Below are 22,658 nucleotides of genomic sequence, written 5' to 3' on the forward strand. Positions count from 1 at the left end.
CCGTACGGACAACCAGGTGGCGATGTACTACGTAAACGAGCAAGGAGGGACGGGGTCTTCGTCCCTCTGCCAAGAAGCTCTACGGCTCTGGGAGTGGGCGGTCTCCCAAAACATCTCCCTTCGAGCGATTTACATCCAAGGAGAACAAAACTGCCTGGCGGACAGGCTTAGCCGCCTCCTCCAGCCACACGAATGGTCCCTGCATGCATAGGTGCTGCGACAGGTGTTCGACACGTGGGGGACCCCACAGATAGATCTGTTCGCCTCCCCTGACAATCAAAAACTGCCTCTCTTCTGCTCGAGGATATACTCCCCGGACCGTCTCGAGGCGGATGCCTTCCTCCTAGACTGGGAGGGGAAGTTTCTCTATGCGTTCCCGCCACTTCCTCTGATTCTGAGGACGCTGGTCCATCTGAAGTCGGTAAGGGCCACCCTGATCCTCATCGCCCCCCGATGGCCTCGCCAGCCCTGGTTTTCCCTACTACTTCAACTCAGTGCCAGGGAACCTCTACTTCTGCCTGTCTTTCCCTCTCTGCTATCACAGAGTCGGGGCTCACTGTTACATCCCAATCTTCAGTCTCTTCACCTGACTGCTTGGTTTCTTTCCCCCTGAATCCCTTCCCTGTATCTCAATTGGTCAGGAAAGTGTTGGAGGCTTCTCGGAAAGTCTCGACTAGACTCTGCTACTCTCAGAAGTGGACTAGATTCTCGACCTGGTGTTCATCTCACAGCCAGGACCCGGTGTTGGTCCCAGTGTCCTTGGTCCTAGAGTACTTGCTTCATTTATCTCACTCGGGCCTAAAGACCAATTCCATTCGAGTGCACCTTAGTGCAATTGCTGCCTTTCACCAGCCCCTGGAAGGAAAGGCTCTCTCACTCCATCCCCTGGTCTCTCGTTTCATGAAAGGTCTCTTGAATGTTCATCCACCACTCAAACCACCTCCTGTGGTTTGGGATCTCAATGTGGTTCTGGCTCAACTGATGAAACCCCCCTTTGAGCCCATGGATAAATGTCACCTTAAATTTCTCACTTGGAAAGTGATCTTCCTACTCGCACTCACGTCTGCCCGAAGAGTTAGTGAGCTGCAGGCTCTGGTAGCGGACCCACCTTTCACTGTATTCCATCACGACAAGGTGGTTCTCCGCACCCACCCTAAGTTCTTACCTAAGGTGGTGTCTGATTTCCATCTCAACCAGTCCATTGTTCTACCTGTGTTCTTCCCCAAGCCCCACTCTCATCCCGGAGAAGTGGTGCTTCACACTCTCGACTGCAAGCGGGCGTTGGCCTTCTACCTCCAATGCACCCAGTCTCATCGGACGGCCCCCCAATTGTTTTTGTCCTTCGACCCTAACAGGTTGGGGCGCCCAGTTTCCAAGCGCACCCTGTCCAACTGGTTGGCTGCTTGTATTTCTTTCTGCTACGCTCAGGCTGGTCTCGCGCTGCATGGTCGAGTGATGGGACATAAGGTCCGAGCGATGGCAGCCTCGATAGCTTTCCTCAGGTCCACGCCCATCGAGGATATCTGCAAGGCTGCCACGTGGTCTTCGGTTCATACTTTCACCTCACACTACTGCCTGGACACACTGTCCAGAAGCGATGGCCGGTTTGGCCAATCGGTCTTACGTAATCTATTTGCTTGAATTGCCAACCTCCCGCCATCCCGTATCAGTTAGCTTGGAGGTTACCCACATGTGTGAATATCATGCCTGCTTGTCCTGGGATAAAGCACAGTTACTTACCATAACAGGTGTTATCCAGGGACAGCAGGCATATATTCTCACAACCCGCCCACCTCCCCGGGGTTGACTTCTTTGCTGGATATGTGAACTGGAGACCACGAGGAGGGGATGCGCCCTCTAGTGGAGCAGGAGGCACACATGCGTGGTGCAGCCAGCAAGCTTGAATCTTCAATCAAGTTTGCTTGAAATGCTGTCCGCATCGGGGCTCCGTAGATGACGTCACCCACATGTGAGAATATATGCCTGCTGTCCCTGGATAACACCTGTTACGGTAAGTAACTGTGCTTTCTGTTACGTTCCTTCTGGATTCCATACGCTAGATGTTCAATCCCAATCCACAGTCAAGGAGTTGCAGAAATCCACAACTTTTCTGAGCACATGCGCCACCCCCCTTAGCCCGAGAGGTAGGGAACATGTCCAGTTACAGTTTCTGCAAGCAGTCCATGCAGAAGGCTTTTGCAGTTGCTTTGCTGCTTTTTCTTATTTTACGATTAAGTTTGCTTCTCAGTGGCTTCAGTGCCTTGAGACCCCTTCCCAGTGGTCCCCTGTGAGAGGAAAGGATGTAGTCCCGCGGTGCCAGACTGCTGCTTCACAGAGAAACTCTGATGAATCTATGGAACCAGCCTGCTTTGTGGCACCATTTCTAAACTCGGGGTCCCTTCCCCTGGGAGTCTGCTTGATGGTGACCTTGTAGAACAATAATCCAGGCACAACTAAGGAAAACAGGACAAGTATTTCAAAGACACTACAGACAGTGGCGTAGCAAGGGTAGGAGGTGCCTGGAACAATGGCATCCCCCTCTCCTGCTCCTTCTACGCCACTGTCCCCGCTCCTGCACCCCATACACTGTACTCGCCCCCATCCCTTCAACCCCTATACTTCTTTAAATCTTCACCAGCATGAGCAACTTTTCCAGCTCTGTCACTTCATGGCCCCGCAACCTGGAAGTGATTTCAGAGGGTGCCAGGCTGGTGCGAGCAGCAGGTCAGAGTAGTTGCTCGCGCTGGCAAAGATTTAAAGAGGTACGGGGGTGGGGAAGGGAGGGTGTGAGCATAGCACTAGGGGGCAGAGAGGTGTCGGCGCCTCTACCAAGATGGTTCCTGGGGCAGTCTGCCCTCCCCCCCTGCCTCCCTCTCCTTACTATGCCACTGACTACAGATCCCAAGTAGATAAAGAAAATCTAAGAAGGAAGAAGAGGATGATAGAGAGGAAAAACTTAACGGAGAGAAATTGGGCATTACATGGTATTATCATATATATCATTTTGGGAAGAAGTTAATCAACAGGGGCTACTGTTGAGATGTAGTATTTTACTGTTAACCCCAGCTATTAATAACTAGGGCTCATTGCATAAAATTGGGCTACATAAAATGGCACAAGTTAGTGTTAAAATAACAGTGCCCCTGAAATGTTTTGATGTTTGTCTCTGAAAACTTTTCCTGTCAATTGATTTTCCTGTGTTTGGTTTCTTGTTTTTTTAGATAGTTACCTGAGTAATGGCAGAAGGAGGATATGATCCCTGCGAATGTATATGCTCACATGAGTATGCAATGAGAAGACTAATCAGTCTGGTAAGAGTAACCCTTTGACCCTTCTCTAGAAGGCATCACATGATCTGTTTATATGTTGATGCAATGTCCCTGGTTTGTGTTTATACAGCTGCAGTAGAATTGGCGGTTTTTTTATATGGCACCCCATGATAAACTGTATCCTACTACTGCTACTGCTCCGTGTCTCTCAGGCTGGTCCCGGAGTACACACTAGCCAATTTGGATTTCTGAAGTGAAAACCAGCAGCTCATTTTGGGGGTTGGGGTCCAGGCTCCTGGCTCCCAAGGCCTTCCCCATGTCTACACCACTGGTTTTTAGGATATGCATGAGATAGATTTGCATGTACTGTGTGAAAGTGTAAATCTCTATCTCATACTTATTCATTTTGGGTATATTGAAAACCAGCTTGAAAAACACTGCTATAACTTAAGCAACTTCCATCGCTCCACTGAACCATACCAATTTGCCACCACTGCCTCAAAGAGTAATGCAATCAAGGAATAAATGGATCACAGTAGGTCAGGCAGACTGCGACATGTGACACAGAAACATACATCCTCACAATTGCACCTACAGAATTTATTTGCTCCATTATCACAACTGCCAGGACTACCCTCACCAGAATCCCAACCCACTTAGAAGAGATCATAATGCCTCCCACAGAAAAAGAATCAGCTGTGGCAGACAGAACTTGGTCCCACTTCACCACTATACAATGGTCTGACCTTAACAAACTCTACAAAAAATACAGCCACGCAGTCTGCGACCTCAACCACTGCCCTCCATACCTATTAAAATCTTCCAGTATCAAATTCCACATTCTCCTATTACAGTGAATACAAACCATGCTCGCAGATGGCATTAGCCCGATCCTAAAAGACCCTAAAGGAGCAACAGATCAACCATCCAACTACAGACCCATAGCCTCAATACCACTTTATGTCAAACTGTTGGAAGGCCTAGTAGCCAAACTCCTCACCAACTACTTAGAAGACCACAACATACTCCACCCTACACAGTCTGGTTTCAGAACAAACTACAGCACAGAGACACTACTAGGTTCCCTTCTGGACACAGCTAGACAACGCCTCAGCACAGGTAGAAAAATTCTGATTATACAACTGGATCTCACCACAACATTTGACCTGGTGGACCACAACATCCTACTACAAATACTAGATACAATAGGAATCACAGATAAGGTACACACATGGTTTCAAGGATTCCTACAATCCAGAACTTACAGAGTAAAGTTGAATAGAAAAATCAGAACCATGGTCCAATCCCTGCGGCGTACCCCAAGGATCTCCACTTTCCCCAACTCTCTTCAATCTCTACATTGCATGCCTCGGCACCTGCATGGACAAATTAGGCGTAACCTCCTATAGCTATGCAGATGACATCACCATTCTCCTTCCTTCCAATCAACGTCCTCCATGACAGACACACTACACAGGACACTTGAAACAGTAGCAACATGGATGAAAAATCACAAACTGAAACTGAACCCAGACAAGACAAAATTCATTCTCCTCGAAAATAATAAAACCCAAACCATAACAAATCTAGTAATAAACTCAATCGGTTCATAGACAACGGCGCGAAAGACAAAGGCGCGCCCGGACAATTGAGCGCAGCGCGGAGGCGTGCGCCGCTCTAAATTACTGTTTTTAGGGCTCCGACGGGAGGCATGGGGGTACCCCCCCACTTTACTTAATAGATATCGTGCCGGCGTTGTGGGGGTTTGGGGGGTTGTAACCCTCCACATTTTACTGTAAACTTAACTTTTTCCCTAAAAACAGGGAAAAAGTGAAGTTTTCAGTAAAATGTGGGGGGTTACAACCCCCCAAACCCCCCACAACGCGGCGCGATGTCTATTAAGTAAAGTGGGGGGGTTCCCCCCCCAAACACCCCCGTCGGAGCCCTAAAAACAGTAATTTAGAGCGGCGCGTGCCTCTGCGCTGCGCTCAATTGTCTGGGCACGCTTTTGTCCCGGCGCGCTTTTGACCTGACACCAACTCAATCACATACCCCATACAACCCACTCTAAAACTTCTAGGAATGACGATAGACAGATGCTGTATCATGCAACCACAAATCAAAAAACAATACAAAAATCATTTGCGGTCATGAGAAACTTAAGGCAAGTTTGAAAATTCTTTTGACGGAACACAATTCCAGCTCTTGGTCCAGTCCCTAGGCCTAGATCTTCTAGACTACTGCAGCATACTCTATCTTCCCTGCCCCGCAACCATGATAAAACAACTACAAACAGTTCAAAACACAGCGCTAAGACTTATCTATTCACTGAGGAAACACGACCACATCATGGCGGCATACCTCGACTCACACTGGCTCCCAATACAAGCAAGAGTACTATTCAAATTCTATTGCCTACTATTTAAAACCATAAACAGAGACAGCCCAGCCTACCTAAACAACCGCTTAATCTAAACTACCTCAACCAGACATAGGAGAAACCACAAATCATTCACGCATCCCCCAATCAGAGACGTCAAATGAAAAAAACTGTACGATGGCCTTCTAGCCACACAAGCAGTCAAACTAGACTACTAGCCACGCAAGCAGTCAAACTCTCCAATTTACTGATAATGACCCCAGACTACAAATCATTCAGAAAAAAAATAAAAACCATGCTATTCAAGAAATCCTTGAAGACAAACTAACACCGCAAGACTTGTCCCAATTCTCTGAAGCAACCCGCTGTACTCTTCAATTCCTCTGGAAATGGCCAGATAACTCCTTTTGTAATCCGCCTTGAACCGCAAGGTAATGGCGGAATAGAAATCACTAATGTAATGTAATTAGAGCATTGCAGTGCTCAAGAAAGAACTGAAATCAAACTGGAACCAGTGAAGGTAACTTATGAAGAAAAGCACTCACAAAAAAAAAGATTATATTGTGTATCTTTGAAAAATGAATGGAAAAAATAATGTTACAATTAGTACTATTATGGGGGCGGGGTCTGGGGTGGAGATTGGGTAGAGATGGGCGGGGTCTGGCCCACGACTTAGCCCAGTGTTCTTCAACCGCCGGTCCACAGACCAATGCCGGTCCACACTGCCTTAGAGGAAAGGAGGGACAGGGGAGATATGATTCAGACGTTCAGATACTTGACAGGTATTGCTCATATTTCAGCTCTTTGTATTCATTATGTCTTTATCGAAACCAAGTGGTAGTAAAACTAAATGAAAAATTGCTGATGAACATTGAACTTTCCAAGAAAAGTGGAAATTGGAGTATTTTTGCTGTGAAGTAAAAGATAAAATAATTTGTTTGATATGTAATAATGCTATTAGTGTGCCAAAGTTATATAACATTAAATGGCACAATGAACAGCATAAATCAAAATATGACAGTTATGAATGATTAATGAGACAAGAAAAGTTGAAAGAGCTCAAGTTGGTACTGAAAAAACAACAATTCATGTATCACAAGAAAGTGAAGCAGTGGTGCAGTGGTGCCTTGTCAGAATTGATAGCTAAACACTCAACCTTTTACCGAAGGTGATTTCATCAAAGAATGTCTAATTAAAGCTGCAGAAATTGTTTGTCCCGGAAGTGTGAAGGTTTTTCAAACAATCTCTTTGTCTTGAAATACAATTGCAGAAAGAATTACTGATCTGGCGGGCAATTTAAGTGATCAGATCAACGTAAAATCTTCTAGTTTCAAATCTTTTTCCATTGCCTGTGATGAAAGTATGGATATTGGGGGCATAGCTCAATTAGCTGTGTTCTTCATGCTTGCGACACAAATTTCAACATTTTTGAGGAATTATTGGAATTAGTACTGATGTGTGGCTTTACAACGTGACAAGATATATTTAATTCTGTTATGAACTTCTACAAAAATACAATTTACCTCTGTTAAAAATAACTTCTGTAGCTACAGATGGAGCTCCTTCAATGGCTGGAAAAATCAATGATTTTGTGGCATTAATGCGAAAAAACAAAGTGAAACTTGTGACGGATCCAAGATTCATCATACGCATTGCATTATGCATCAAGAAGCATTATGCACAAAGGTAATAAACATGGAAAACGTGTTGACATATGTCAAAAAAATTATCAATTTCACAAGATCTCGAGGCTTAAATCAGTGATGATTCTCTGCTTTCTTAAGTGAATTAGAAAGCGAATATTCCAGTTTGTCCTACTTTACTACGTTGGCTATCCTGCTCCAAGGTCCTTAAACAGTTCTGGGACTTGAAAGAAGAAATATGTCGGTTTTTAAATAACTAAAAATCGAGACACAAGGTAGTTTTCTGACCCAGAATGGTTACAAGATTTATCCTTCATGGTTGATATAACAAAACACTTAAACAATTTTAATTTAAAACTGCAAGGAAAAGATCAGATCATTATGAACATGTGTAACCAAGTTAAAGCATTCCAATGTAAGCTAGTTCTTTGGGAAAAGCAGTTGAAAAACGAAGATTTAATGCACTTTCTGACATGCAACATAAATCAAGTTTAGGTGAAATTGCATCGTATCAAAAATACACAGAAAGAATTTTAAGCCTTAGAACTGAGTTTGAAACAAGATTTGCAGATTTTAAATCTTTGGAAGACGAGTTTTATTTGTTCGATTTTCTCAATAATTATAGAATCTGTACCTAATCATATGATAATGGAAGTAATTGAGATCCAGTGCAATTCAGATTTGAAGACAAAATACAGTTAAGTTGGCTTGCTTGAATTTTTACAAATATTTGACAGCCAGGTTTTGAAAATACACAAAAATTTGCATATGAAATTATTTCCATATTTGGAAGTATTTATTGGTGTGAACAGTTATTTACACTTATGAAAGGAAATAAGTCTCCTATCAGATCCAGAACTACCGACATTCACCTTGGGTCATAAGAACATAAGCGGTGCCTCTGCTGGGTCCATCACGCCCAGCAGTCCGCTCACACGGTCCAGGTCAGTTTTAAAAGTAATCACTGTGGACAAGATTTCCCCAGAAATAGGAAAAATAATAGCAGAGAAGAGATGCCAAGTGTTGGGAAGAAAGCATTAATTTTATTGTTGCTCTTGTTTTTTTATATTGTAATTTTTGAAATAAACCTAAGTTTCTATGAAAAATTACTTTGCTGCCCACATATCCTTAAACCTTGTTTATTTGGTCAGTGTCAGCCTTTGAGTTTGACATACTTGCTCTAGACTGATGCAGAAACTTGGAGTTCTAATTTTCATCTTTTTTTTTTTTTTTATGGAAACAAATGTCATTCATGGTTGACAATTAAAGGCTGACATTATTTTAAGATGCTATACCATAGTTCAGACAGCTGAGAAAATTATGCAGTGACTAGTAAAAGAAAGTCACTCCGTAAATAATATTGAAGATAAATTTTAACTCAATATTTATCAGATTACATATACAATAGAACTCTGCTCAGAGACATGAAGGCTGATCTCTCTGCCTCACCCACCGATCATTGCAGTGTTCAATGGAAATTCACTCCAAGTTGTATGCTCATAAATTATTCTGTTGCTAGCTATTGCAGCTATGCTAAAGCTTCTGTCACAAGTTTTATGGTACAAAAAATGTTAGCACTTAGCTTGAACAGATAACTGGTTCCGACATGCCACGTTTCGGTACTACGTCAGGGAACCGACAAACAAATACAGTTTAAACTGGAGGTGAAGTCTCACTATATATTAAGCACAGTTTAAAGTTGCCATTCAAACCTTGTTGCTTCTTATGGCTAGCACTGCGGTCTTGTGATATCTGTGCAGGTTAACTGGTGATTCAGGTTTGAAATGGATGTACTGAGCTGAGTGCTGCTTCTGACACCTGCTGGCTAAGAGTGGCATTGTTGGTGGTTGTTTGTCAAATATCTTTATTAATAGCCAGTGGTGTATCTAGCATATGTGACATATGGGGACGATCATTTTTTTAACTTCTCCCCCCCACTATGAAAAACATTAATTTTAGTATTGTTGTTCAGTTTTGGAGGCCGTATCTGCTAAGGATATAAGAAGACTTGAAGCGCGGTTTAGAGGAAGGCAACAAAAATAGTAGGGAGTTTGAGCCAAAAGATGTACACAAAAAGAATGGAAGACCTGAATATGTATACTCTAGAGGAGAAGAGGGATAGGGGGGTGATATGGTATAGACATTTAAATACTTGAAAGATATTAATATAGAACTAAATCTCTTTCAGAGAAGGGAAAATAGTAAAACTAGCAGGCATAAATTGAGGTTGCGAGGTAGTATACTTAGGAGTAATATTGGGAAATTTTTTCACAGAGAGGGTGGTTGATGCTTGGAATGCCCTCCTGAGGGAGGTGATGGAGAAGAAAATGGTGACGATACTAGGGCTGGTACTAGGCCGATTTGTACGGCAATGTTCCCTCTAAGGACCGAGTTCATGTGAGCAAACTTTTTTTTCACGAGCAAAGGACTGAGTTGATGTGAGCAAAACTTTTCCGTTACATTGCTTTAAAGGTATTATACACAAATTAAGAATTACAAATATAAATTTAATAAAATGGAAAATATGATGTTTTATTGAAAGGACTTAAAAACATTTTTCAGTTAGCTCTCAGAAGCCACCACCACCTTCCACAGGTCAAGACAGAAAGGAGGTTTTGGTCTCTGACAGTTGGTCAAAAATGTATTAAATTAGTTCAATGAAAGATATAAATAGAAAATAGAATTAGATGATATTTACATGAAAAAAGAGACGCAATATCATTGAGGGTTGATATGATGCTGAACTAATTACATTGAAGCGTGAAACATGGCGATTAGAGAAACTTTTGGAATAAAATTAAGAGAGAAACAGATAGAAATACCTGGAGGCTAAAGATAAAAAACAATCAAAGAAAAATGTTGAATTGTCTACTCTAATAGAATAGGGTTCATTGGTAGTTAATAGTAAAAAATACTTTTCAGATCAATAAATACATTATTTGATATTGATCATCTAAAGCGATCCTCTCTTGTTAATATTCCAACATCTGAAAATTTAGCTTCCTATTTTACGACTAAAATTTTTAATTTAAGATTGCATTTTCAGGGATCTTCTCCCAATCATGTTCCAATTTATATTTTATTCTCAGAAAGTGTAATACCAGTTAATATGAGCTGGAATCACTTTGATATCCCCGACTTGCAACAATTTCTTACATTGTATAACATTGCCGGTTGGACAATTGTTCTCCAGAAATTCTGAAACTGGCTTCCATTTCCTTCAAGGTTAAACTTTTTGGATGAATTTCACGTTTACTGTTTAATGGCAATTTCCCAGAAGAACTAGGTCACATTATTATTACTCCTATTGTTAAAAATCACAAGGAATCTATCTCAGTGATAAGTAATTATAGACCTATAGCTAATATCCATTTTTTTCACTAAACTAATGGAGGTTTGTGAATTCTAGTCTGATGGAGTATATGGACAAATTTGGTATTCTGCATGAATCTCAATCAGGCTTTTGATCGAATCATAGCACTGAAACCGTCTTGGCCTCTTTGGTAGATTATATCTATCAATTATATAGTGTTGGAAAGAATGCACTTATAATACAGTTTGATTTGAGTTGTGCATTCAATCTGGTTGACCATGATATTTTGATTGAATGTTTAGACGCCATAGGAATTTCTGGCAAAGGTTTGAACTGGTTTGAGGGTTTTCTGAAAAATCACACCTATCAAGTTTTTAGTGAAGAAGTTTATTCTAAAAAATGGACCAAACGCTAGATTCACTAAGGACACAGATTGTGTCCCGACCACTTAGCGACCTGATTTTCCTCTGACCTGATTCACTAACCTCGTGGCCGATCATCCTCCAATCTGATCCACGTACGCAAATGAGGGGAAATGGCATGCAAAGTAGGAAGGACGCAATTCATTAAACAAATGCAGGCACACCAACTGGGCTGGCTGATCCAAAAACAAGCGACTGCTGAGGACCAGTCACTTGTGTAAAAATCCTGCTCTCTGCCGCGATTCTCCTGCTCTGGCTGCCCTGCTTTCTGCTTCTCTGCCCCGATCTCCTGCTTCTTCTGCTCTCTGACCCGACTCTCCTGCCCTTCCCCATAGTGCAAACCCGTGGGTTTAAAGTGTGTTAAGTGGGTTTAAAGTGTGTTAAAACCACGGGCTTGCGAAAAAAAGTAAAAAAAAAAAGTAGTAAAGTTTTGTTTCCAGCTCTGCCGGGCACGGAGGGCCAGTGCTTGTGCAGACCATCTACAGATGGTCTTCACATGCGTTGAGATCGCTGGAGAGCAATCCGAGCGGTCGGTTGGGAGTGTGATTCCAATTGCCCTCATTTGCATGAGGGCACTTCGTGAATCAGGCCCCCCCGACATTGGATCGGATCTGATTTGTGGCCTTAGTGAATCTAGCCCTAACTCTTAGTTCCTCAAGTACTTAGTTCCTCTTAGTTCCACCATTGTCTCTTTCTCTTTTTAATCTTTATATGGCATCGCTGGGAAGAAAACCTATCTAAATTGAAAGCTAGAAGAATGCTAGGGTGCATAGGGAGACGTATGACCAGTAGGAAAAAGGAGGTATTGACTGGTGAGATCTCATTTAGAATATTGTGTACAATTCTGGAGGCCACACTTTCAAAAAGATATAAAAAGGATGGAGTCAGTCCAGAGGAAGGCTACTAAAATGGTACGTGGTCTTTGTCATAAAGCATATGGGGACAGACTTAAAGATCTCAATCTGTATACTTTGGAGAAAAGGCAGGAGAGGGGAGATATGATAGAGACGTTTCAATACCTACATGATGTAAATGCTCACGAGTCAAGTCTATTTCATTTGAAAGGAATCTCTGGATGAGAGGGCATAGGATAAAGTTAAGAGGTGATAGGCTTAGGAGTAATCTAAGGAAATACTTTTTTACAGAAAGGGTGGTAGATGCATAGAACAGTCTTCCAGAAGAAGTGGTGGAAGTGGTGGAGATAGAGACTGTGTCTGAATTCAAGAAAGGCAAGTCGGATCTCTTAGAGAGAGGAAGAGAACATAAGAACTGCCATCACCGGATCAGACTCATGGTCCATCAAGTCCAGCGATCCGCACACGTGGAGGCCCTGCCAGGTGTGTACCTGGCGTAAATTAAGTCACCCATATCCCTCTATGCTTCTCGTAAGGAGATGGGTATCTAGTTTGCTTTTAAATCCTAGAACGATGGATTCCGCAATAACCTCCTCTGGGAGGGCATTCCAGGTGTCCACCACTCGCTGTGAGAAGCAGAACTTCCTGATATTTGTCCTAGACTTGTCCCCCCTTAGCTTCAGTCCATGTCCTCTTGTCCGTGTCACATTGGACATTGTAAATAATGGTTACTGCAGATGTGCACACTGGATGGGGCATTTGGCCTTTATCTGCCATCATGTTTCTATGTTTCTATTAAATTGTCTTTACGGAACGGATAATAGCTATACAGCAGGGGCATCTTAAGAAATTCAGTGATGTTTGGGAGCCATATTAACAAAATATTGTAAAAAATGAATACTATTTTTTCCCTTTGATCATACACGTCCAAGTTGGTGGGGAGGGAGGGTCCATATTAACAAAATATTGTAAAAAATGAATACTATTTTTTCCCTTTGATCATACACGTCCAAGTTGGTGGGGGAGGGAGGGTGGAGTATTATTTATCCTTATGCCTGAAGATAATCGATGGGTAGGGGAAAGGGAGGGGTATTTTAAGGTACATCAGAATTTGGTAGTATAGTAAGTGATGTTAAAGTGTAAATTGTTTCTTTTTATTGTACTGCACTTATTGAAAGTTTTAAAAATGAATAAAGAATTTTTTAATTGTCTTTAATATTTCTGGATAATAGATCATAGAATTCTGCCTGGTACTGTCTTTAGATTCCCACTGCTGGATTTGCCATTGAAACCCATTCTAGCCTATCCTAACCAACCTATCACTGGAGCTTCTATCAAAGCCCTCCCCAGATCATCCTAAATGCAGGATTGCCCAGTATCAGCCTTAGTTTGTTTTATACCATTCATTTTCTAATTAGAGATCTGTGTTCATCCCATGCTTTTTTTAATTCTGTCACTGTTTTCATCTCCACAACCTCCCTCGGGGAGGGCATTCCAGGCATCTACCACCCTCTCCGTGAAAAAGAATTTCCTAATATTGGTCCTAAGTCTGCCACCCCACAATCTCAATCATGCCCTCTAGTTTTGCTATTTTCCTTTCTCTGGAAAAGATTTGTTTGTATATTGCTGCACCCATATAACTTATTGTATGAATGTAAAGGCTACAGGACTAAGCAGGAAGTATCTTACATTAGTCATAGGCTATTAATATATTAAGAAACTAAATGTAAATATGCACACATGGCAGAGAGGGTAGAACATTCATCCCTTTTAAATTAACACTTTTTCCCTCTTCTATGGATTTTGATGCACCTCATTCTTTTTTTTTATTCTAGGACTGTTGAAATTCATCAGACATCATTTGTAATTATATTAAGAAAATGTTAAGGAAATTAGCATTTATAGTATCCTAATTTTGTTCCTTTAGGCAGACCTGGTTGTTTCCTTGGATTCAATCTCAGCATTAGGGTTGTGCTTCCTGTACAACACATTAAGCAAGAAAACAGAGACCCCACAATTCCATTTTGTGCATAGGCTAAGCTTTTAAGATCTCAGGAGTAGGCACCTTATAATCAAGCTAACATTTTACAGGGGCTTGCAGATTAGTCATACAATACGGTATTTATTTTTTTTTGCTTGGTCCTATCTTTTTAACTGTGTTGTCTTTTTTTGATCATTTCAGTTGAGACAATCCCAGTCGTACTGTACAGACACAGAATGTTTCCAAGAGAGTAAGTATCACTGTTATGTGAGGGAGGATGAGAAGCTCAGCAGCCAATATCAGAAGACAGGGGATGATCTTTAAAAAGTTAATTCAGTAAGAATTAGAGATGCACATAATTTTCCAATAATGGCAAAATATGGTATGTTCCTTCCTTGACTTCCTTGAAGAGATGCTCCATCAGTTCAGGTTGAAAGCTTGCCTTTTCTAGCCTTGCTTACCCACACATTTGACTGCTTGGTTTTGATGTGCTGATGTTTTATGTTCCTCTCTATTTGTATAATGATTATTGCATTGTATTTTTAATAAGAGATACTATGGACAGGGCATCATATAAAAACTACATAAATAAATCAGTTTGTTTTATAGCTTACTTATCTATCGGGTAACACCATCTTCACACAATAATCTATTGAAAGGAGTTCGACTATTTTGAAAAATTGCGAGCCATGGAATCGAGGGTAAAATACTCACGTGGATTCAAAACTGGTTGGCGGATAGGAAAACAGAGAGTGAGGGTAAATAGACAATACTCGGACTAGAAAAGTGTCACGAGTGGAGTGCCACAGGGTTCGGTGCTTGGGTCCATGCTCTTCAACATATTTATAAACGACCTGGAAATTGGTACGACAAGTGAGGTGATTAAATTTGTAGACGATACGAAGTTAGTCAGAGTAGTGAAAATGCGAAAGGATTGCGAATACCTGCAAAGTGACATAAACAAGCTCGAGAAATGGGCTGAGACATGACAAATGAGGTTTAACATGGATAAGTGTAAGGTGATGCATGTCAGTAACAAAAATCTTATACGCGAATACAAGATGTCGGTGCAGTACCCTAGGAAAGAAACTTGAGAGTACTGGTTGAGAAGTCGATGAAGCCATCCACGCAATGCATGGTGGCAGCAAAAAGGGCGAACAGAATGCTAGGAATGATTAGGAAGATTGGAGAAGGTTGTTATGTTGCTGTACCAGGCCATGGTATGCCCCCCACCTGGAATACTGCATCCAGCCCTGGTTGCCTTACATGAAGAAGGACATAGTACTACTCGAAAGGGTCAAGAGAAGAGCGACTAAAATGGTTAAGGGGCTGGAGGAGTTGCCTTACAGTGAGAGATTAGAGAAAATGGGCCTCTTCTCCCTTGAAAAGAGGAGACAGAGGGGACATGATCGAAACATTCAAGATAATGAAGAGAATAGACTTAGTAGATAAAGACAAGTTGTTCACCCTCTCCAAGGTAGGGAGAACGAGAGGGCACTCTCTAAAGTTAAAAGGGGATAGATTCCGTACAAACGTAAGGAAGTGGTAGAAAACTGGAACGCTCTTCCGGAGGCTGTTAAAGGGGAAAACACCCTCCAGGGATTCAAGACAAGGTTGGACAAGTTCCTGCTAAACCAGAACATACGCAGGTAAGGCTAGACTCAGGGCACTGGTGTTTGACCTGAGGGCCGCTGCAGGAGCAGACTTCTGGGCGCAATAGACCACTGGTCTGATCCAGCAGCAGCAATTCTTATGTTAAGTTTTCATTTTTGAGACTCCATCTTTAGCACTAACTTTTAACATTCAACTTTTTCCATTTTTCTGCTTCCTCCTCAAATCTATCTACTTCCATGTCTTTCCTTCCCATCTATCTATTCACATTAATCTCCTCCCTCTTTCTTCTCCCCTATTTCCATCTATCCATAAACAGCATTTCTTTCATTTCTCTTCCGTTCCCCACCCCTCCCATCCCTGTGTACCATCTCCTCCCTCTGTTTCCATCTCCATTTTATTTATTTATTTCGATTTCTATCCCGTTCTCCTAGAAGCTCAGAACGGGTTACAAGTAGACATTCACAATCGTTTGAAAACAGACTAGTCATGACAACAAATAGGTTATAGTAGACAATAACAGAGCTTATTCTAGAGACCAGACTGGTCATAGCGAAGAGTACTAGGATTAGCAATATTTAGCGCTTGGCCGTGAATAGTAAAAATACAAAATTAGCCATTTTACAGCTTTGATAAAGTGGGCCTTAATAGAAGCACTAAGGCCATTTTCTGTAGTAAAAGTCTCTTAAAAATTTCTTTGAGCTGTTTGATAGTTGCTCCCACAGTGTAGCTTGTAACTAGAATTACAGTCAAACCTCAGTTTGCAAGTAACATGTTTTGTGAGTGTTTTGCAAGACAAGCAAAACACTCGAGCAAACTTTAACTCGCAAACCAAGCGTTGACTCAGTTTGCGAGCATGTCACCTCACCCCGGAAACCGGCTTTTCTCCTCCCACGTGGCCCAACCACAAACCCTTACCTCCATCGAACACCGGCACGCACTAACCCACAGAATATACACATGCTAGTGCAGAAAGAGTCTGCCGCTGATCTTCTTTGCTAGGCTGCTGCGGTGCATTGAGCATCTGCACCTGCTCAAGGCCTTCTGGCTTCCACCCTCTCCGAGATTCTCATGAGGTTCTTGGATTCTCCAAGAATCTCATGAGAATTTTGGAGATGGTGGGAGTCAGAAGGCCTTGACCAGGCGCAGATGCTTGAGGCCCTGCAGCAATCCAGCATAAAAGATCAGCGGCGAGTCCTACCTGAAGACGTTAAGTACAAACAACGGCAGCTGCCCCTCCATCTGGCTTGTCCTGTTGCCGGGGCAGCAAGGAGAGAACGCTGTGTGCCCAATTTTGGGTACGGCGGGAGACGGTGAGAATCATGTACGAGACGGGGAGAATCATGCACTGCGCGTGGGCCCACCCTTTCTTCCTCTGCACTGCCTCTTTGTACCTTGCCGGGTGTTGCTGGAGGTAAGGGTTTGGGGGTGGGCCATGGGGGGAGAGAAGCTGGTTCCTAGGGTGGGATGGGATGGAAGCGAGCAGTGCCAGTGGCCTTGGGATGGGGTGGGGGGGTGGAGGGGGGTCTGTTTTGGGGATGTGGAACGAATCATCCAGTTTCCCTTACTTCCGATGAGGAAACTCGCTTTGATATATAAGAACTTTGGTTTATGAGCATGCTTCTGGAACAAATTATACTCGCAAATCAAAGTTCCACTGTTTTTCTATTAGGCATGTTTAATAGCTTCAAAATATAAGTCATTGTGACTATCAGTTTCCCGATATGTTATGTTATCTACATCATACAATGACATAGCAAAAAAATATGCTTTCACAGAAGGGTATTTCTATAGACTTTTTTAAAAAAAAAGAATGCAAACTTTCTTTATATAAGTATTTTCACACACCTTTTCTCACATGATAGTTCTATGATGAAAGGTTTTTGATAGAATATAGTGAAGGTGTGACAAGCCAAACTTGTTTAGCTGCATGTGTGAAATAGGAAGGGCTGGCAACACATCACTTAGGAATTAAGAAAAGTTCATAGAGATTTGGGGTATGTTAGGTAAAATGGAATGATTTATTAGTCTTGTACATAAGAACATAAGAATAGCCTTACTGGGTCAGACCAATGGCCCAGTAGCCCGTTCTCACGGTGGCCAATCCAGGTCACTAGTATCTGGCCAAAACCCAAGGTGTAGCAATATTCCATGCTACCAATGTATCGGTGGTCAGATCATTGAAATTTTGTTTTGTCCAATGCGTCTCTCTCTTTGTTTCTATTTATGAGGCTGACTTAAGATGTTGGGTTTTTTTTGGGATCAATAAATGTTTATTGAAAGTTGCAAAAAAATATACGCATGGGTCTGCTCCGCTCTGATTATTGGCCAATTCTAAAAGAGCTATTGATGCACTAAATATTTTGCATGCAAATGATTCGCATGGAGGTTCATCGTAATTCCCGTCTCTCCCGTCGGATTGATTTCTCGGAGAGCAACTCTCACATATGCACAGAGCTGGCAGGGGAAACCCCCAAAGCAGCTTCCTTTCACTCAGCTGTTTGGGACAGGAAACCTTTTTTTTAAATCATTTTCATATTTACATTTCAAGTATATACTTGTACAGACAGCAATATAGGATCAAATCAATACATAAAAGAATGCAGTATATACTAAAGAAAAATTTTTCCCCCATAATTGCTCTAGTCCCCAATATATGAGATTCAAAATATAGATAACGAATATCCTTTTTGATTATTCCGCTAACTAAGGATAACATGACTGGTCAGGCTGATATCTAGTTGTCCTTCTCCAATCGTGACAATGTAATGTAATGTAATGTAATTTATTTCTTGAAAGGAAAGTAGTCAGTTGGAAAGGTTCAAAAAAGACATACTTTTGTAAGGAATAATGAATCACACATTTACATGGGTAATGTAGGAAAAAAGTCGCTCCCAACGCAAGAACCCCAGGTTTTAATAAAATTAATTCCTTTCGACGTCTTTGGGTGTCTCTAGCTAGATCTGGATACATTTGTACTTTTTAAGCCTAGAAATTCTTTCTGCATGTGTTTTAAAGAAATTTTTCATAAACCAATTTTTATCTGGTGCCATAGCCACCGTCAGTAATAATGTAGCAGGTGTAACTGATTCTGTATCAGAGTTCAAGTAAAGCAGTTACATTCATATCAGGAGCAATTACTTGCTGCTGAGTTTGTAATTTTCCCAGTAGGTAATACACTTGAGATATAGGAGGTAGTAACTCCTCTGAAATTTCCAATACTTCAAGAAAATATCTCTTCAGCAATTCTCTTGGGGTGTACAAAATACTCCTAGGGAAATTAATCAACCTAATGTTATTTGCTCGTGATGAATTTTCTAGTGACTAATTTTCTTCGCAAATTTTTGTTGTCCTTTATCAATGCTTCATGAGTCTTTTTAAAGGTATTAATTTCTTGGCTGATATTCATTAAAGAAGTCTTGGAATCTAACATTTCTGTTTGCAAGTTCTTTATTTCTGTCCCTCAAACTTCCATTTTATCTTCCAAATGCTGAAAAGTTTTGGAGGTGCAGACACATCTTCGGTCTCAAAAACTCCGCTTTTAGCTATCATTCCTTGCTAGAGTAGATTAATAATCATATAAACAGTTGCATAATAAATAGTATCAAATCGTATCCAAATATCTCAAAAACTCAAACCAAAGAAAATAAGCAGAAGAGAAGAAAAATTACTTATTAAATTCAAAGGCTTACTAAAAAGCTGGCTGTTCAGGGATGCCTTTAACTGATCTTCCTTAATCACATTACTCCTTCCTTTGAACTTATCTGGACCAGGAACACCGTTAAAGTAGAGATTAAGATGGTACTTTCCCCTACCCTTCTGTTTCCTTACCCACCCTTTCATTTATTTTTATATTGTATTTAATCCATTTTTTTTTCTCCCCTCATCTTCTTTAGTGTTTTTATGTCATAATTGTTTTTATGCCCTGTTTGTTGAAAAAAATTTTTTTTATTTTACCTACTTTTAATTTTGTAAATCGCATTGGATTTGGATACTGCGATTATATCAAATACCATAATAAACTTGAAACTTAAACTTGAAACTCAAAAACTTATCTGTAGCAGGAATTTCTTCCACATGTTCCGTGGGCAGGATATAACAAAGAGGTGTCCACTTGGAGTCCGAATGTCATCACGTGAAATACATTAACAGACCCCCTTCTTCAGCTAACTCCCGACAGGGCCCCTGTTTAGCTACTCCAAACTTCGTCAGGGAAATCAGCTTCAGTCTGAGCTCCTGGCTTCTAAATTCTTGCAGGGGCCCTGTCGAGAGTTCGCTGAAGAAGGGGGTCTGTTAATGTATTTCACGTGGTGACATTCGGACTCCAAGTGAACAACACCTCTTTGTCATATCCTGCCCACGGAACATATGGAAGAAATTCCTGCTACAGATAAGTTTTTGAGTTTCAAGTTCTATGGTAAGTAAATTAATGGAAATGCTTTTATAACAGAGAATAGTGAAGTTTCTGGAATCCAGTGGATTACAGGACCCAAGGCAAAATGGATTCACTAGAGGCAGGTCTTGTCAGACAAATCTGATCAATTTATTTGGTGACCAGAGAATTGGATAGAGGGAGTACTCTAGATGTGGTTTATGTTTAGTTTTTAGCAAAGCCTTTGACAGTGTTCCACACAGATGTCTAATAAATAAACTGAGTGCCCTTGGGATGGGCCCCAAAATGACGTTCTGGGTCAAGAACTGGTTGAGTGGAAGAAGACAGAGGGTAGTGGTAAATGGAGATCGCTTTGAGAAAAGGGATATTACTAGTGGTTCGGTTCTTGAGCCTGTTCTTTTTAACATTTTTGTAAGTGATATTGCTGAATGGCTGTCGGGTAAGATTTGCCTTTTGCAGATGATACCAAAATCTGCAATAAAGTAGATACCCCTGATGGTGTGAATAACATGAGGAAGGACCCAGTGAAGCTTAAGGAATGGTCTGAAATTTGGCAACTAAGATTTAATGCTAGGAAACGTAATATCATGCATTTGGGCTGCAAAAACCTGAGGAAACTAAACTAAACTAAGCCTTAAGTTTATATACCGCATCCACGGAAGTGGAGCTCGGCACGGTTTACAAAGCTTAAAAATATAAGAAGAGAGAGGAGACAGATTTACAAGAGCATATGAACAGAGGGAATATAAACAGGAGAAGAAATGTTATATGTTAGAGAAAAGCCAGGTTTTCAGTTGCCTGCGAAATAATTGGAGGGAGCCCAGATTCCGCAGCGGGATAGTGAGATCGTTCCAAACGATACAGTTTAGGGGTGAAGAACTTTTGTGCACAAAAGAGGAGCAGGACTTGGGAGTGATAGTATGTGATGATCTTAAGGTGACGAAACAGGCCAAAAAGGTAATGGCGAAAGCTAGATGGATGCTAGGTTGCATAGGAAGAGGTATGGCCAGTAGGAAAAAGGAGGTATTAATGCCTCTCTCTAAGACTCTGGAAACCGCACCTTCAAAAAGATATAAACAGGATGGTGTCAGTCCAGAAAGAGGCTACTAAAATGATCAGTGGTCTTTGTCATAAGGCGTATGGGGACAGACTTAAAGAACTCAATAAATATACTTTGGAAGAAAGGTGGGAGATGGGTGATATGTTAAAGAGACATTTAAATATCTACATGGCATAAATGTGCATGAGGTGAGTCTTTCATTTGAAAGGAAGCTCCGGAATGAGATGGAATAGGATGAAGTTAAAAGGTGATAGGCTCTGGAGTAATCTAAGAAAAAGCTTTTTTACAGAAAGGGTGGTAGATTGGTGGAATAGGCGCCCAATAGAGGTGTTGGAGACAAAGCATGTGTCTGAATTCAAGAAAGCATAGGACAGGCACGTGGGATCTCATAGGGAGAGGATGAGATAGTGGATGCTGTGGATTGGCAGACTGGATGGGCCATTTGGCTTTTATCTACCATCATGTTTCTTTGTTTCATTATCAAGTCCCTGGGGACTTTTAATATTGCTTCCCTGCAGTTGGATTCCACAGAATGTAACAATCCTAAGATGGCCCACACTAGGTGGCCTTCTAGATGTTTTCTGGTTCACGAATCAATCCAAGAGATAATTTATGCTCAGTGGTCTCCTCCAGATACGGGCCTAAAGGTGGCATGCACTATGGCACACCTATATCCTCTTTCACAAGAAGAATTGGATAAGTTGAAGTGGCCGAAAGTGGACACATTAATGGCCACCGTTACAAAAAAAAGACCACAATACCGGTTGAAGGGGCGCATGGCGCTGAAGGATGCGCAAGATTAGAAATTGGAAGCTTATCTGAAAATGGCCTTCAAAGTTGGGGCTCTGTCCCTTCAGGCTGCGGTGTGAAGCTAATATGTGAGCCTGTCTTTCCTGGGTTCAGCAAGTGGCGGATAAGAGGGCTCATATCAACTTGCCGTAGTTCAGAGATTTCCTGTAGATGGAGATGGGGTTGGCATATCTGGCGGACTCTTTGTATGACTAGATTAGAGCATCGGCTAAACAGATGGCATTGTCCGTCATCACCCACTGTATCGTTTGGCTAAGACACTGGGCAGCAGATCTAGTATGTAAAGTCAGCTGACTAGACTTCCCTTCAAGGGACAACTTCTTTTTAGAGAAGATCTGGAGACTCTAGTCAAAGTTCGCCATTTACAGAAGACAGAGCCCATATTGTGGGGTGGGGTGGAAGCCTTATGGCCGCTCCCGCCTACAGGAGGCCAGTAATTGTCACCTTGGTCGCAACCCCAGCCCCAGAACATGGAATAAGGTGCAGGTCCTTGGCTCCATGGCAGCTTCATTTGAGATGCTTCCTTGGGCAAAGGTGCACATGAGACCTTTACAGCGGTTGATATTGACCTGTTGGTCTCCTAGGTCGCAGTACTATGCCTGTCAGTTCAGTTGGACTTGGACCGCCAGAACCAACATGCACTGGTGGCTTCGATCTTCAAATTTGGTGAGAGGGAGGCAACTTGCCCTGACAGACTGGACGATAGTAGTCATGGACGTCAGTCAGCTGGGTTGGTGAGCTCATTGCTTCCTACACAATGCTCAGGGCATATGAAGTTCTCTGGTCTATCAGCCACCTAAAACTGCAAGCAGCTGCTGGTTAGCCCTCTTGGCTTTTCTCTCCTGGCGGGGAAACCCAACAACGTCACTATGGTGGCTTATATTTAGACTCTTGAGTGGGCAAAGCTGCAGAAGGAAGGGTA

The 22,658-nt window shown here is 41.9% G+C and overlaps 1 protein-coding gene across 3 annotated transcripts in view; it reads left to right on the forward strand.

Annotated features, from left to right (window-relative positions):
• SMIM14 (small integral membrane protein 14) overlaps positions 1-22,658 on the forward strand; it is a 106,446-nt gene that overhangs the window by 54,792 nt on the left and 28,996 nt on the right. For all 3 annotated transcript variants that reach the window (XM_033947307.1, XM_033947299.1, XM_033947289.1), the window contains 2 exons: positions 3,222-3,311; positions 14,064-14,112. In XM_033947307.1, the coding sequence (XP_033803198.1) occupies positions 3,237-3,311; positions 14,064-14,112 (124 nt within the window). In that variant the 5' untranslated portion in view covers positions 3,222-3,236. The remainder of the gene's footprint in view (positions 1-3,221; positions 3,312-14,063; positions 14,113-22,658) is intronic.

This window comes from Geotrypetes seraphini, chromosome 1 (assembly GCF_902459505.1).
Source record: "Geotrypetes seraphini chromosome 1, aGeoSer1.1, whole genome shotgun sequence".
NCBI classification, from domain to species: domain Eukaryota; kingdom Metazoa; phylum Chordata; class Amphibia; order Gymnophiona; family Dermophiidae; genus Geotrypetes; species Geotrypetes seraphini.